The sequence below is a fragment of the Tupaia chinensis genome, unplaced genomic scaffold, assembly GCF_000334495.1.
Source record: "Tupaia chinensis unplaced genomic scaffold, TupChi_1.0 Scaffold000028_1, whole genome shotgun sequence".
NCBI lineage: Eukaryota > Metazoa > Chordata > Mammalia > Scandentia > Tupaiidae > Tupaia > Tupaia belangeri.
Genome location: NW_006159458.1, coordinates 1,540,369 through 1,558,487, shown reverse-complemented (window position 1 = coordinate 1,558,487; position 18,119 = coordinate 1,540,369). Strand labels below are relative to the sequence as shown.

Below are 18,119 nucleotides of genomic sequence, written 5' to 3'. Positions count from 1 at the left end.
CCTACCCAGCCCTGTCCAGCCGGCCAGGGAAGACTTTGTATAGCTGACAAGCTTAGTGGACAGAAATGAAAGTCTGCCCCACAGCGCTAATGCCATTCAGCTCAGAACACTCTGCTGCTGCTTCCAATCAACACCTTCAACCTGAGCGTAAAGAGAAACACTTCTTGCGTTTCTACAGCACGAGGTGCTTTTTGTGGAGAGTGCAGAATCAAAGTGCTCCATCTGACTTCCCACCACCAGATTTGCGTCCTCCTTCCCTGTGCGCCTGGAAATGGGTTTTAAAAGGACTAAGAGCAATAGTTTGCACTTGGCGCTCTCTCAGGCAACACCGAAGCCCGCGGTCTGTGGGGTCTGTGGCCCCCCTTGCTCAGCCTCCTCTGCCTTTGCCTGTTCCAACATCTGGGCCCTGGGGCAGCATATGCAGGAAAGGATGGCTCTCAACCTGTTTTTAGCTCAAGGAAGAGAATAACTTATTTATTCAGAAGTGGTTGGGCAGGCCAGGGACACTTTGTTCAAGAGAAACTAAGCCATTTGCTCCAGTATTGTCTCTAAATAAGCCTGCAACTGAAATATGAATTGCATCCTATTTTTTGGGAAATCCGACAGTTGTTCCGAGCCCTGGTTCTCAGGCTGCGGGGCCACTCCAGCGCTGTCACTCACCTTCTGTAACACTGAATTTTTATTTTCCCCTCCGGTGTGCCGTGCCAACCTGCATCTTTGCTCTTACTTTCTCCTTTGCCTGAAGACTCTCACCCCAGCCCTTCTCTGCCTTCACATTTCAGCTCAGCTGTCACCACCTGCAGACGCCTTCCTGAAATTCACAGATCTTGCTGTGCACCCTTGCCTGTGTTCCCTCTTATCTCTTCCCTTATTCTGTGTAACAGTCTCTTTATGTGTCTGCTCCATTAGGCTGCAAGCAATTCTCCGGAGCAGGAACCATGTCTCATTTATTTCTTGCCCACAATTTCTGGCAGAAAGTCTAGCATGTTGAGTGAGCTCAATAAACATTGATTAAAATAAATCGTGCTGCCCACAAGCTACTAGGCTCTGTCTGACTTTTTTTTTTTTTCCTTTTCCCTTCCATTTAAGCTTTTGGAAGCACCAGATGTATTTAGTTTTTAGTTTTAGTGTTTGTTTTGTTTTGTTTTTGTTTGTTTGTTTGTTTGATTTTAGGTTTTTGCCATAGGGGCACATGTGCTCATTGGAGAGAGACAGACAGTGAGAGAGAAAGTGAGAAATCCCCCTCGGGGGGATGGCCATGCTACAATCCCTCTGCCATTCTCCTCTCTGGATTCTGGGCATGCATGCACATGTGCCTGGTATGATTTTCAAGCCACAGGGTCTGGAGCTCAAACCGTGCTCAGCCATGTGGAAGTCCAGTGCCTTCATCACCACGCCACCTGTTGGTCCTGTACTATTTTAAGTGACTTTGCATTTTAGAACTTCTTTCTTTTTTAGAACTTCTTTTTTATTAAGTTTATTTATTATTTCCATGAGTGAGAGAGACAGAAGAGAGGGACAGAACCCCCAGCAGGGTCTTGATGCCATAATCCAGCCCCAGCTCCTGCCAGCTCGAGCCCAAGGGCATGTGTGCCCAGAGTGCTCAGGGAGGCCTTGGGCCCCAGATGCTTCTGCTGTGGGTCAGCCTCACAGAATGTCACGTTTCATCCCTGAGCCACCATCCATCCCCTGCTTTCGAGAACTTCTGAGAACATAATCCATTGTTGTTTCTCTTCCTTTTCAGGAACCTCTTTCCGAAGCTAAAAGAAAGAAGAAAAAGAAAGAAAGGAAGGGAAGAACCATGTCTATGATTGCGGCTTTCTATGGCGGCAAGTCTATCCTCATCACAGGGGCCACCGGCTTCATGGGCAAAGTGTTGATGGAGAAGCTGTTACGCACCAGCCCCGACCTGAAAGTCATTTACATCCTTGTGAGACCTAAGGCTGGCCAGACACTCCAGCAGAGGGTTTTCCAGATCCTGAACAGTAAGGTATGCCTCGTGGGAAGGGCCTGGTGTGATGGGCAATGCCTTGGGGCAAAACAACTCACTCCCATGTGCCTTATAGCCTCAGACTGCAAGCAGAGGGTCGCGTATCTGTGCAAGTAGAGACCAAACAAGGTGGCAGCCGACTGCTTGTGGAAATCCCTGGTGCTTCCCAAAAGAGAGGACAGAGTTCTTAGATTCAGTCCAGAGCAATGAGGAGATCGTTTATGGTTCGGAAGCTACTGAGTGACAAAGTACTACACTGAAATTCCCAGAGTAGACGCTCCTAGCTTGGATTCTGTTACAAGTTCATCTGAACTCTTCGGTAATTTTCTTCTAAGTTTAAAGTGGTTCCCCCTCACATTTTCCAGTATTCTTTTCTATTCTATTCTATTCTATCCTAGGCTTTCTATTCTGCTGACTAGGAAATGGATGTAATTACTAAGTATCTATGCAATAATACTTTGAGTTGTCTAAACTCTACAAGGTTTAGCTATTACATATTTTTCTGTGGAAATTTGATATTTCTGCTATAAGTTCTTCTAAGCTACAAACAACTTCAAAATGAAATACTAGATCTGTAAATGAGCATTTGAGCATCAAACCTCCTTTTCCTCCAAAAAAAAAAAAAATTCTTCATAATCACTCAAGTTTTTTTTTTTAAGAGAGATTTTTGCTATAGGGCGTGTGCACTCGCCAGAAAGACAGAGAGAGACAGAGAGACAGAAAGCGAGAAATCACCCCCCAGGGGGGATGACCAAGCCACAATTCCTTCTCCATTCTCCTCTCGGGATCTTGGGTATGCACGCACACGCACCTGGCGTGAGTTTAAGCCACTGGATCCGGGACTCGAACCGCAGTCGACTACATACGAGTCCAGTGACATAGCCATTCCACTAACTGCTGGTCCCATCACTCCAGTTTTAATCTGTAAATCTCAAGGCAGTATAGGCTTTTTTTTGTCTTTTTATGGAGAGGTTTTTGCTATAGGGCACGTGCGCTCACCAGACAGAGAGAGACAGAGAGATAGAAAGCAAGAAATCACCCTCCAGAGGGGATGGCCATGCCACAATCCCTTCTCTTCCATTCTCCTCTCGGGATCTTGGGCATGCACACACATGCGCCTGGCATGAGTTTAAGCCACCGGTTCCAGAACTCGAACCGCGGTCGACTACGTGGAAGTCCAGCGACATAGCCATTATGCTAACTGCTGGTCCCAAGGCCGTATAGGCTTTGATCTCAAACATATCTGAGTTCAAATTCTGACTTATCGATTTATTGTCACGTTACTTCCTAAACTCAAGATTTCCAGTGTTTAAAATAGAAACAATAACTACATCCCAGAGAATTAAATGAGAACATGTGCAAATCTGGGTCCTAGCACCCTTTGGAATGTACAGGATCACTTGGGTGGCAAAAGGAAAATATGAAGTTTTTTTAAAATAAAATTTCCTTCCCAATGTGTAGGAACATTAGCATCTAATAGAGGCATGTGCAGTGTTGCACAGCACACTCCAGGCTGGCCAGAAACACTCAAGAGCACGTTTATTTGCTGACAGTAAGATAAGTTTAGGGTACAGCCCGTTACCACATTATCAAACAAATAGAAAGTCTGGCCTGGGACTGACCCAGCAGTGGGACAAACTATAATACAGATTAGATCTTTCTTATCCCAAGTGTTTGGGACCACAGGTATTTCAGATTTCTGATATTTTCAGATTTTGAAAAATTTGCACATATATATATATATATAATTAAATATCTTAGAGGTGGGGCCCAATACTAAATATAAAATACATTTATGAAGGTATTAATGAAATGTATAAATTCATTTTATATGCACCTTATACATAAACTGAAAGTAATTTTGAACAATACTCTTGTATTGCTGTGTTTCAATTGTACCTGTCTCATGAGATCATATGTGGAATTTTCCACTTGTGGCATCATATCGGCTCTCAAAACCTTTTGGGTTTTTGATGTTCAGATGTTAAGATGCTCAAGTTAGCCACAGGCTTAGTGGACAGGAAACACCGCTCAGAGTTTTTAATGCCTCCCCTCGTTGATCTTTGTAACAACTATATGAAGTAGAGCCACTAACGTCTTCATTTTATAGATGCGAAACTGAGACCTGGAGCATTCACTTATCAAGAGTCATCTCTCACCCTCCTTAGTAAATGGAAAGTCAGGCTTTAAACCCCTACAGTCTGAGTCCAGGGCCAGCATGCTTGCTCCTACCCCACACCGCCCCCATGGTAACCAATTATTATTTTGTGTGTGTGTGAGACTTTTTTTTTTTTTTTTTGGTGAGGTCTTTGCTATAGGGCATGTGTACTGTGCACTCACCAGAAAGACAAAGAGACAGAAAACAAGAAATTACCCCCCAGGGTGGATGGCCACGCCATAATCCCTTCTCCTCCATCCTCCTCTCGGGATCTTGGGCACGCACGCACATGTGCCTGGGTGAGTTCAAGCCCCGGGTCCAGGATTCAAACCATGGTTGACTACTTGAGCCAGCAACATACCCATCACACCAACCGCTGGTCCCACCAATTACTATTATTATTATTTTTGTGTGTGAGTTTTTTGCTATAGGGAGCGTGTGCTCACCAGAAAGAGAGAAAGAGACAGAGAGATATAAAGCAAGAAATCACCCACCCAGGAAGAATGGCCACACCGCAATCCCTTCTTCTCCATTCTCCTCTAGGGATCTTGGGCACGCACGCACACGCACCCGGCCTGAATTTAAGCCTCTTAATCTGGGACTCGAACCACAGTTGGCTACATGGGAGTTAAGCGACATAGCCATTATGCTAACTGCTGGTCCCCCCACCAATTATTCTTAAACATAAGAACAAAGGCAGATATGACATAAAGCCAAAACCAAGAATAAACTCCCAGATCCCTCTTCAGAAGCATCTAAGTTCTATACCCTAACGGACTTTGTTTTCCTCATACAGCAGACATGTCTTGTTTTTTTTTTTTTTTTGGAGACATTTTCGCTATAGGGGGTGTGCGCTCGCCAGACAGACAGAGAGAGACATAGAGACAGAAAGTGAGAAATCACCCCCCAGGGGGATTGGCCACGCCACAATCCCTTCTCCACCATTCTTCTCTCAGGATCTTGGGCACGCACGTACACGCGCCCAGCGTGAGTTTTAAGCCACCAGGTCCGGGACGCAAACCGCAGTCGACTACGTGGGAGCCCAGAGACATAGCCATTACGCTAATTGCTGGTTCCCCAGCAGACATGTCTTTTTAGTCTAGTAACTTGTTGTCAGTTATGGATTTCTTTTTTTTTGTTTTGTTTGTTTGTTTGTTTGTTTTTTAAGAGAGAGAATTTTTCTGTAGGACATGTGCACTTGCCAGAGAGACAGAAAGTAAGAAATCAGCCCCGGGGGTATGGCACGCCACAATCCCTTCTCTTCCAGTCTGCTCTCAGGACTTTGGGCAAGCAGGCACACGAGCCTGGCATGAGTTTTAAGCCACTGGGTCTGGAGCTCGAACCACAGTGAATTACATGGGAGTCCAGCGATGTAACCATTACGCCATCTGCTGGCCCACCAGTGACGGATTTCTAGATAAATATTATGGCAGAGTCTTATGGGAAACACCATCTTTACCTTCTGCCCCATTGATGCGCTGTATTTGACAGCAACAAACAGAAGCAACATTACTTTTGTTTTGGAAATCCTGGTAATACTGTGCATAACTTACCTGTGAAACTGCTGTGCAAATCCCTGCATCTGTTTCTGTTATCAGGGCTTTTCATGGTCAGCTGTTGTTATATGAACAGGGTTCTCAAAGTGTGGTCCCAAGGCCAGCAGCATCAATATCATCTAAGTACTCTCTGTTGCTATCAGATGGGGCTTAAGAGGATGGGCTTTAGAGACACACTGACCTGAGTTTGAATCTCAGCATTACCAGTTAATAGCTGTGTGATAGTGGGCAAGAACCTTATCTGTCTAGACTACTTATTTTTTAAACATTTCTTTAAAGTTATTCTATGAGAGACCAGCAACCCCTATCAGGCCATGATCCACCCTAGCCTCAGCCAGCCTAGATCAGAGGCATGCTCATGGGTCCCGTGTATAAAGGAAGGCCCTGGAACATGAGTTGGGGAACTGCCCCCGTGAATCCAGTTGCTTTAGTGCTCATGGGTCCCGTATGTAAAGGAAGACCCTGGAACATGAGTGGGGGAACTGCCCCCGTGAATCCAGTTGCTTTACTGCTATGCCACCATATTGGCCCTACAAAACATATCTATTATCATAGAAAGTTTTGTCGACAGTGTTAATCCAGACAATTAAATGTCTTGTAGAGAAAGACTGTATATTGTAATTCAGATTTTTGTGTTGCTCATCATTTTTGTTACTGTTACTGAAATGACTACTTACATTAATAAAAATTCATTGAGGGAAATTCTCCCTACCTTTGTGACCTATATAGCAACTTGGATAGTCCAACCCCTTAATAAATTAATGGTTGAATGCACCCCCAATTTAAGGTCTTCTCCAAGATTATTGAAAATTCCCAGGTGGCTATCTTCATGGCCATCTCTGCATTTGCTTGGAGTGAATTAGTTCTGTCTATGGATCATCTTTCAGTCCACATGGGCTTCATACCAAGATGCTCCAGACAAGGCCAAAGCCCTTTTCTTTTTTAAGAACTATTTGTTTAATTTTATTTATTATTATTATTATTGTTATTATTCTATTTGACTAGGGAGAAACAGAGAGAGTGAGAGATAGGTAGAATGAGAAAGCAAGCCACCAGGTCCAGGACTCAAACTTTGTTTGGCTATGTGGGAGTCCAGAGCCTCAACCACCATACCACCTGCCAGCCTTCAAATCTTTTCTAAAAAGAATTATTTTTATTTGGGACCAGTGGTTGGCATAATGGCTATGTTGCTGGACTCCCACATAGTCGACCACAGTTTGAGTCCCAGACCCAATGGCTTAAACTCACCCTGGGCGCTTGTGCTTGCATGCCGAAGATCCCGAGAGGAGAATGGAGGACAAGGGGTTGCGGCATAGCCATCCCGGGGCGTGATTTCTCACTTTCTATCTCTCTGTCTTTCTGGTGAACACACACATCCCATAGCAAAAACCTCTCAAAAAATAATGAATTTTCTTTAATTATTATTATTATTATTATCATTATTTAATTTGATCAGAGAAAGAGAGAAAGCAAGAAAGTGTCAAGGTCTGAGACTCGAACCACAGTCAGCCATAAGGGATTCCAGCATCTCTATCTACCAAGCCACCTGCCACCTCAAAACCTTTTTCTTAAATTGAAACCAAACAACAACATTCACGTAGGGCAACTAACATTCATAGGACACACCTTTACCTGCAACGAATGGCCCTTTAGCATGTTTTTCAATAGGGCGTCCTCCCTGGTAACTGAAGTTTTCAGTGTTTTTCTCATCATTTTAAATCTTCTATTGATTTTTAACCTAAGAGAGAATGAGGTCACTGAATTTTTAAATTCATTATGGTGATTTTAATATACAAATTCTAAGTAACATTTCAAGAAGTTGGCTTTTAAACAGATGCAACAAATATGGGCTTTTGATAATTGCAAGGGGACTTCTAAACGTTCATAGAAAAGGAAATTAAAGTGTGAGTTTAATGTGCTGCAAAAAAAACTTGAAATGCATGCATGTCTTTTTCATAATAGGCATTTTCTTTTAACTTTTTGAGAACCCCATATGTGTTTCTTTTTTGTGATCTTTGGGGCTCACAGATGAATTCTAGGTAGTTCAAAATTGCTAAAAGTCAAAACAGTAGCAGGTTGTTAGTGAGGTTAGTTCTTATATCTGTTTTGGGATGTAGCATAGGGTGGCAGGAAGAACACTGGTGCTCTGTACACTCCCTTTAAAATCGGAGAAAGAGGGCTGGCAGAGACAACTTGGCCTCGTTGCCTAACCCACTATCTACTAAAATAGGTCAGATAGCAATAGCTATTTTATAGGAATTTGCAAAGATTAAATGATATGTTAAGTATAAAATAATGTGTTGTGTTTTGCCATGTAAAGATCATTTTACTCGGGATGAGCAGTTAGCCTAACGGCTATGTCGCTGGACTCTCATGTAGTCGACCGCAGTTCCAGTCCTGGACCCAGTGGCTTAAACTCACACCGGGCACATGTGCGTGCATGCCCAAAATCCTGAGAGGAGAATGGAAGAAAAGGGATTGTGGCGTGGCCATCCACCCTGGGGTGTGATTTCTTGCTTTCTGTCTCTCTGTCTGTCTGGCGAGCACACACGCCCTATAGCAAAAACCTCTCCAAAAAAATAAAAAGATTCCTTTTACTACCCATAACCTCTGATTCCTTTTACCTAAGTTCTCTTGTTATAAAGCCAGATCTTCTAGATGGTCTGAAACAGCTTCACATACTTATTAAAGATGTATCCATTTGGGCCTCCTCTTTTCTACAAATTATTGACAAGTTTATCAGAGAGAAAAGTATACAAGAATTCACATTTATGACATTTAACTTAACCTTTTGCAGGAATGGAGAAGATCATTAGAATTCCATAGCTGATCTTCATATCCCAGACTATGACATACATGCTCCCGTTCACATGAATGCCTACTCTATTCATTTTCCATTCTGTATGAGTTGTAGTAACGTGGGCAATGAAATGGATAAACTCCTCAAAGTCAGCAGCTCAATACAAATGAAGTATAGATCTCAAAGGCATGAACTCTGTGAGGACAGAGAGTGGTTATCCCACTGTCATTCAGAGACCCAGATCGACAGGAAGGTTGCCATCTTCTGCACATAGCTTCCCAGCCACCCCACGTCTCCAGTGGTGACATTATCCAGCTGGTGAGGGAGGAAAGGGATGTTGGGGGCCAGGTATTCACCGCATCTGTTCACATTCCCCTCTCTGAACTGTCACTGGGCCACACCTAACTGCAAGGATGGCTAGAAATGTACAGCTCTGTACCCACGAGGGAACTGTTTCATGGCTAATTGTAGAAGGTAGCTACAACCTTCTCTTTGGGTCAACAAATATTGGTCTTGCTCTTTTTTCCCACTCATTGAGGACACTCATTCCTACCCAAAAGTCTTATACCATTATTGCACCGAGTTCAGGTCCAAGGCCCCAAGGAACAGACCATCCTTAACGTCACCTCCAGATACATCAGCCTCTGGTATGGTAATTGTGGAACTAAAAAGGCAAATATATACCTTCCTACATACAGTGGTAGAACTAAGATAAGATCACTACACTTAAAAAATAAATGAAATTGGGCCAGCCTAGTGGCATGGTGGTTAAGAAACCCAGCTCTCACTATGGGAGGCCATAGTTTGAATCCCAGCTCTAATGACTTGAAAAACATGCCAGGTGCCTATGTATGCATGCACCAAATTCCAACAGCATGTCGAAACGGAGGAGAAGGGACTGTGATGCGACCCCACCCCTTTGAGGTGGATTTCTCTCTCTTTCTCCTCCACCCCTCTTGCAAAAATATGTGCTCTCTGGCCATTTAAAAAAATGTTAATAGTTAGAGTAAACAAGCAAAGAAATCTGCCCTTCAAGAAAAGGAAGAATGTCAGGCATGCAGCAGTCCATGGACTCTAATTATTAGGAAATCCTACTTGGCAGGATTGAGAAGACTCTCTGCCATGGGAGTACAGAATTCCTTAAGTAGTTTCAGAGAGGGATCCTCTTTCCCACCATTTTTTTGTGGCCAATGTCTCCCACTTCAGGAAGTCTCTTCCTTGTCCCATGTCCTCTGGCTGTCAGGTGTGACACCGCTGTGCTCCTCTTGAAGTCTTTACAGCTATCATAATTCACACTGCATGAGTAAGAGTGGGAACCAATGGATGTTTTCAGGTTTAAGGTTGGTCCTTTTCTGATTCCAGGCTGTGGAAGATAAATGAAATCTCTTGGTTCATGAACACAGTATGACAGCTTGGCCTAAGCAAAAGACTTGAGCAAAAGGATCAGTGAAGTGAGAGAAGGGGAGGTATGCGCAGTATATTAAGTACGAGATCATCCACCAATTGAAAAGCTAGAATGTATAAACTTGTTTGTTCTACAAATACTGGTTGAGTACCTACTAAGTTTGCCATATGTGGATGACACGTGACAACAACTGAGTGTAATGACAAGGTAGCAGCTTCAGTTTAAAAGTTAAAGAACCTGAGCCAGCAGGTGACATGATGGTTAAGGCACTGGACTCCCACGTGGTCAACCATGGTTCAAGTCCCAGACTCAGCAGCTTGAAAATTATACCAGGCGTGTGTGTATGTGTGTGTGTGTGTGTGTGTGTGTGTGTCCAAAATCCTGGGAGGAGAATGAAAGAGAAGGGATTGCAATATGGCCATCCCCTGGGTGATGATTTCTCACTTTCCCTCTGTCTAGCAAGTGCACTTGTCCTATGGCAAAAACCTAAAAAAAAAAAAAAAGAAAAAAAAAAGTTAAAGTACCGATAAGGAAAAGTTAGTTGGGAAGTCATTTCACACATTTGGAATAACCAACCTGCATCTTTGCCCTCTTCCTCCAAATTCAAACCAAATAAGTTATGAAATAAGACAGAACCCACCATGCTACAGCACTTACCAGAGGGACGCCTATACTGATTGGAAATATGTTAAGCAATAAAGAAAAATTTGGCTTTATTTTTAAAACGGCCTTCAGGGGCTAGCGGGTAGCATGGTGGTTGAAGTGCTGGACTCCCACATGGCCAACTGTGGTTCAAGTCTCAGACCTGGCAGCTTGAAACTCACACCAGGCACATGTGTGTGTATGCCCAAAAATCTCGAGAGGAGCATGGAGGAGAAGGGATTGCAGTGTGGCCATCCCCACTGGAGAGGGTAATTTCTCACTCTCCCTCTCTATACCTCTCGCTCTCTCTCTCTCTCTCTCTGTCTCTCTCTCTCTCTGGGAGAGCATGCACCCTATGGTCAAAAGCCAAATAAATAAATAAATAAATAAAATGCGCTTCAGTTCATTTGCAAGCTTTAACTTAAGTCACATCTACTTCCGAAACCATTCTCTGTGTAGAGGTCACTCAATGGTTTAGTCTGGGTCCACGCCAAGCTTTAGTTTTGTTGTACAGTCACGCTCACCCTTCTTGGCTTTTTTATTTTTTCAATTTGTAGAGGGCATGTGTGCTCACTAAAGAGAGACAGAGAGAGGGAAAGTGAGAAAGCATGCCCCCTCATATACTCCCAGGGCATGGTCATGCCACAATCCCTTCTCCATTTCTCCCTCCTTTCACGATTTGGGGCCCACGTGCACATGCACTCCCATGTATTGTTCAGCCAAGTTCTGGATCCAAACCATACATTCAGCCTTGTGAGATCCAGCAGCCTTCACTGCCAGGCTACAGGACAGGCCTCTTCTTGGTTTTTATTCTGAGGGCCTTTTCTGTCTGGGTTAGCGTGCTTTCTGATAGGCCTCAGATTCTGCAGATATTTATTGGGTCTCTCATGGGAATCAAGACCCAGTCGAGAGCCTCTCATGGAACTATTTTTGACACAAAGTGATTTTTATGCAGTCATAGTGTATTCCTAAGTACGATTTAAGCAATACTTCATTCAACTCGCACATAGAAATAAACTAATTCTAACCCACTGTAAGTACTGTACTGTTCCTAAAGGCAGATACGTGTGTCAGGTATGTGAGGCTTGGACACTTTACTTTAAAATATAAAAAACAAAACCGTTTCCAGTTTGCCTTTGATCACCACTACGTCCCAGGAAATATGATCAAAAGGACGTCTGTTCTATCAAAAATCATACACCTGCTTCACTCTTTTTCTTGCATGATCTGGCTAGCTACCACCTCTCACTTCCTAGCTCCCTTCTTTCAAAGAGATAAGAAGGTGGAAAATGCTTTAAAAAGGAGGGTTTGTTTGTTTGTTTGTTTTTCCTTTGGCCCACAACACTGGGACTCAAGAATTGGAAGAGAACTGGCCCTGTAGCACAAAGATTAAGAGTTTTGTATAGGGAGCCTGATCCACTAGGCCAACCCCAATTCAAGTCCTGGCCCCAGTGTCTTCAATAAACACCTCGGGTGCATGTATGTGTATGCCCAAAGCCCTGACAGGACGGAGAAATGGAGGAAAAAGGATTGCAGCAAGACCATCTCCATTGAAGAGTGCTTCTACTCTCCAGCAATTAAAAGAAAAACTGGAAGAGAGGGTTGGCTTTCTCACTACTGAGTTACTAAGCATTTCAGAGTATTTAAAGGGACATATCAATAAAGTAGAAATTATCTGAATTAATGTCAGATTCTTGACAACTTTCTCACAGATAATAATGTGGCACTCTTAGAAAACAACTAGAGATACACAAATAAAGTACAAATATATCTATTGTAGTAATATTTACAGTTGCAAAAATTGGAACTCTGCAAGTTCCATCTCTGAACGTTCCAAAGTAAGTAAACAATAATACAATCCTGTGTTGGTGAATAGTGTGCAGAACTAAAAATTATGTTTTATACAATAGTAAGTGATTGGGTCAGCCGCTGGCATGGTGGTTAAGGCAGCTGGATCCCACATGGCCAACAGTTTGAGTCCCAGACCCAGAGCCTGAAAAACATGCTGAGCATATGTGGCCCCAAAAATTATGAGAAGAGTGAGAAATGAAGAGGGATTGTGGTGTGGCCCTCCCCCATGGGGGTTGCTATCTCACTTCCTCTCTCTCTCTCTCTCTCTCTTTCTGTCTTTCTCTGGTGAGCACACAAACATTTTAAAATAAAATAGCAAATGACCTGAGAAAATTCTTGTCATATATGTAGAAAGAGATGCAAAAAACAGTTTAACATAATCTCATCTAATGACCCCAAATTCTTCTTTGGTTTTCGTTTGTTTCATTGTTCCCTCCTATTTTTTCTTTTGTTTTCTTTTGTTTTTATTGCCAGAGGTCATATGTGCTCACCAAAGAGAGAGACAGACAGACAGACAGACAGAAAGTTCTTCCCAAGAGACTGTGGTCATGCTGCCACCCCTTTCCTCCATTTCTTCATCCTGGTAAGATTTGGGACATGTACACACATGTGCCTGGCATGTTTCTCAAACTGCCAGGGCCAGTACTTGAAATGTGGTCAGCCACATGGGACTTGCCTTCCCGCAACTGCTGAACTGTGGCCCCACCTCTAATTGGACTGACATTTTCAAATTGCAGTTACAATGAGTACATCACTTTTATGGTAAGGAAAAAAACAGCCTCATTAGTAGTAAAAATAACAGTAACATAAGTTCTCTAAATACAATTAGAATACAAATAGTTTACTTTCATAATGAAGGGGAAAAAAAGAAACAACACCTACTTTAAAAAATTGTAAACCAGGGAACCAGCAGTTAGCGTAATGGCTATGTCGCTGGACTCCCATGTAGTCGACCGCAGTTTGTGTCCCGGACCCGGTGACTTAAAACTCACGCCGGGCACGTGTGCATGCGTGCCCAAGATCCCAAGAAGAGAATGGAGAGGGGATTTCGGCATGACCATCCCCCCGAGGGGTGATTTCTCGCTTTCTGTCTCTATGTCTCTCTCTGTCTGTCTGGCCAGGGCATGCGCCCTACCGCGAAAACAAACCCCAACCAAAACAAAAAAAAAAAAAAAAATTGTAAACAAGAGGCAAACAGGTGGCATGGTGGTTAAGGCTTTGGAGTCCCACAGTTTGTTCAAGTCCTGGACCTGGCAGCTTGAAAATCACGCTGGGCTCATGTACATGCATACTCAAAATCCCAGGAGGAGAAGGAATTGTGACCTGGCGGGGGGGGGGCGATAATTTCTCATTTTCCTCCTCTCTCTCTCTCTCCAGTGAGCACATGTGCCCTATGGCAACAAAAAAAAAAGAAAGAAAGAAAAAAAAAGTTTCTTATCCAATTCAAAGAGAGAGAAGTAAGTGGAAGCAAAGCAGTCACAAATTTACAAAATTATGGCTCGGGTATAAATTCAGTTTTGTTTTTGCTTTTGTTTTTGCTGTGGGGCATGGGTGCTCAGCAGAGAGAGACAGAAAGAAGGAAAGAAACCACCCCCCAGGACAGTGGACCATGCCATAATCCCTTCTCCTCCATCCTTCTCCCAGAATTTTGGTCATTTGCACACGTGCCCAGTGTATTTTTCAAATCACTGGGTCCAAGAATCGAACTTCACAGTTGATTATGTGGGATTCAGCTGGCTCCACCACCATTCCACTGGTTGGCCCAGAGTTTTCTAAAAGCTATTTCATTTTAAAAGATACAAAAAATAACTGGGCTTTTCTTGTTAAGCTATAATAATCAGATACAGGATGGGGTTAGAGTGAAATTGTGCCAGGTTTAAATTACATCATCTAAGAAGACCAGACAATTTATATTCAGGGTGTCTAGGGAGGAACTGTCTCGTATGATGTCACCAGGAAGTGGCTTTACAAACAAAGACAGGATGTGGCAGGTTGCACTGGATCCTTCAAGTTAGCTTTTCTGGAAAAATGTGAATTACTCAACAAGCCCCCATTGTCTCTTGAGGCAAATCAACTTTGAAATACAGTGGAGAGCTCTGGGTAATGAACGAGCATGCAAGGTTACACACTGGGTCCTCAGTTCACAGAACAGGATGAGATTAAGACAACAGACGAGAGTAACGTTTTATAAAATTGTGAACTAAACTGTTTATCAAATTGTTTTGTGACTATTTCTGTTTAGTAGTTCTTAGGAGGCATTAAGTAAATTAGTCCCTAAGAAATAAACGTATGCATTTTTTTAAAGGTTTTGTCATAGGGTGCATGCATTCCCTGGAGAGAGAGATGAGAGAGACAGTAAGAGGGAAAGTGAGAAATCAGCCCCGAGGAGGATGACCACGCCTCAATCCTTTCACCTCCATTCTCTTCCTGGGATTTTGGGCCTACACACACACATACACACACCTCCAGGACTCAAACCATGGTCAATGTGGGAGTCCAGCATCTTAACCACCACACCACCTGATGGCCCTAAAAGAATCTGTTTTGTCATCGGAAAAGCCATGATGCAAAAATACATCATGACTTTTCCGACGACCTAATATTTAAGCAAATTAACCTAGGACTAAAAACATTGATAACGAGGGGCCAGGAGGTGGCATGGTTGTTAAGGTGCTGGGCTCCCACAAGGCCAAATCCACAGTTCAAGTCCCAGATCTGGTAGCTTGAAAATCATGCCAGAAGTGTGTGCATGTGAGCCCAAAATCCTGAGAGGAGAATGGAGGAGGGATTGCAGCATGGCCATCCCTCCTGGGGGATGATTTTTCACTTTCCCTCTCACTGTCTCTATCTCTCTCCAGCAAGAGCATGCACCCTTGGCAAAAACAGAAACAAAAAAAAAAAATTGATGTTGAACTAAATAACAATTGCAAAGGAAAGGCATTGTTGACTGTTAAGAAGCACACAACAGAAGTATTTGTTTTATTTGAGGGCTCTGCTCCAGAACACCCTGTGTAGAAGTTGCTTGTTCTCAAATGTCAAAAATGAATTTCTGATTGACATGAATGATTCTATTAAATATTTATGTAAGGCGAATGCAATTGGAAACAGAAGTGTGTATTTTAAACTCCCAAGACCAGTTTTATTCCATTATTGGTTTTCATTTTTCCTAAGAAACCATCCCATAAAAAGCGAAAAGCTTCTATAAACTTGGGATAACTAGAAGGAATTCATATTTCCTATGATTAAGACACAATATTTAAGGAGTGTAACTGGTCTTTAGTTTGACAGTTATTCAACTCGGATCAGCTAAAGTGCATTTAACCTCTCCCCTATAAGCCATTTCCTTCCTTTAAAGAAAAAAAATGAAAGAAAGAAATCAATTTAGTCCTGGGGATATACTAACTGTTCCAGAAACAGAAGCAATTTATTTTCTTAGTCTTTCTTAACTGCCTTTTAGAATACCATTCACTGGTTATTTCAGTCACCAGCATGTTGTCTTCAGTCACTGGCATGATGTCACCTGTCTAACTTCTTTTCTTTTGTTTAACAATTTCGTCCATTCACATCAAGTTTTTTTTCCTTCAAAGCTTCAAATTGCCCATTTTCCTTTTATTCAAAAACTCACTAAGCGACTTTGGGATTCCACGTGAGTAGAGTATGTTCGGTTCGCATAGGTACCTGGATGACAGTATAATCAGGCACATTGGCGTGACCCAACACACACAAATACACACACACGCCCACATAGCTTTCTGAGGAGCAGAAATGGAGTATTGTGGAAGTGGAAAGGGGATTTTCCTATTGTTTTTCTTTTTTCTTTTGAGAGATTTTTGCTATAGAGTATGTATGCTCACCAGAGAGACAGAGAGTTATAGAGCAAAAGAAAGCAAGAAATTACCCCCCAAGAGATGGCCACACCACAATCCCTTCTCCATTCTTCTCTCAGGATTTTGGGCATGTACATACATGTGCCCGGTGTGATTGAAGCCACTGGATCTGGGACTCAAACTGTAGTCAGCCATGTGAGAGTCCAGTGCCATAACCACTACACCATCTGCTGGCCCTGAGATTTCCCAGTTGTTCAGGATCTGTGGCTTAGTGGCAGGCACTTTGCTGGGCACTTGACTAGCAGTGCCCTAGTTCACCCTCAGGAGTCTTTACGATATGTCTTTTTCCTTCATCACATATGAAAAATTGGTGAAAGAGGTTATCATCTCTCTAAAGTTATGTAATCTGTGCCAAGGAAGGGACATAGTGAAAGTCTAACACACTTTTCTTATCTCTAAAGCCCATGCCTTCCTTACTTTTGTGCCATGCCTCCCTGAGGAAATTACTTCCCAGAAAATGGTGTCACTAGGAAGGAGAAGCTATTGCTTCTAATTCCCAGTTAACATCATCACTTTTTCTGTCCCTCAGCATGGATAACGTGGCGATGTCAGCAATCTAGGTAGAGAAATTGCCGTAAAGTCACTCTCTGTGTGCTGAGCCACCGTAGCTCCTTTCCTGCCCAGACACTTACCGTCAAAGAGCCCTGTAACCGTGACCTTTGGCATGTGGATAAAGCCCTATGAGATGATGAGCTGAACATGGTGTCACCTTTAGCATTTTGTTAAACACAAAAATCTTGTTAAAACACACTTGGTTCAGGGGTCAGCAGGTAGCATAGTGGTTAAGGTGCTGGACTCCCACATGGCTCACTACAGCTCAAGTCCCAGACCTGGTGACTTGAAACTCAGGCATGCCCAAAGCCCAAGGAAGATGGAGGAGAAGGGATTGTGACATGACCATACCCCCTGGGAGGTGATTTCTCCCTTTCCATATCTCTCTGTGTCTTTGTCAAATACACACACCCTGTAGCAAAAATCTCTTTAAAAAAAAAACAACAACAACAACAATTGTTTCTAAGAATAGTGTAATATATGCTTACGATATGCTTAATTCCCTGAGATTATGGAAGAAAATAGTCAAGTAACTGCCATTTTAGACAACTATGCAAATAAAAACACAAAAGATCAGAGAGGTAGGTGACTCGCCCTCACCACACAGTTAATAAATATCAACATCAAGGTTCAACCCCGGTCATTTGTGGCTCCAAGGAGTGCCCTATCTTTCCCATCCACCAGTGTATATCCGTTTATTATCAGAATTGCTCTGCAACTCAGACAAAGTGCAGACACCCGAGCTTCCATTCAGAGCTGCTGAGTGAGAATCTCCAGGGTCAGGACATCTGTCTTTTGCTTATTTGTTTAAACAACTTCCTAGGCAACCCTGCTGTATGCTAAAGCTGGATAAGCACAACACTGTCTATGGGAAAGATGGTCCTCACTGAAACAATGAAAACTTCTAGATTAATCCTTTATACCCTATGAGAATCATTTACACTAGCCAAATTCCTGATATTTTGTAGATTTTTGTGAATCTGTTGTGTCTGATTTTTTTCCCTGAATTTCCATGCATTCTTTTGTTTTTAATTTTTCCCAGTTTAGATTAGAGCTAACTTTCAGAATCCATTGATTCACTTTTATTCAGGATTTTAAAAATTCTCTAAGAAATATCTGGGATATTCCCAGATATTCCACAGAGATTCCCCTTTAGTTTAAGGGGCCTTATCCCTTCTTCACAATCTAAAAAAATTAAGCAAATTTTGTTGGGTTATTGGGACTAAATTGTGTATATATATATATATATATATATATATATATAAAATTGTATATATA

At 42.6% G+C, this 18,119-nt stretch overlaps 1 protein-coding gene across 1 annotated transcript in view; it reads left to right on the top strand.

Annotated features, from left to right (window-relative positions):
- Positions 1–1,801: 1,801 nt before the first annotated feature.
- The window catches only part of FAR2 (fatty acyl-CoA reductase 2), a 77,811-nt gene continuing 61,493 nt past the window's right edge, over positions 1,802–18,119 (top strand). The window contains exon 1 of the mRNA XM_027770933.1: positions 1,802–1,990. Within this exon, the coding sequence (XP_027626734.1) occupies positions 1,802–1,990 (189 nt within the window). The remainder of the gene's footprint in view (positions 1,991–18,119) is intronic.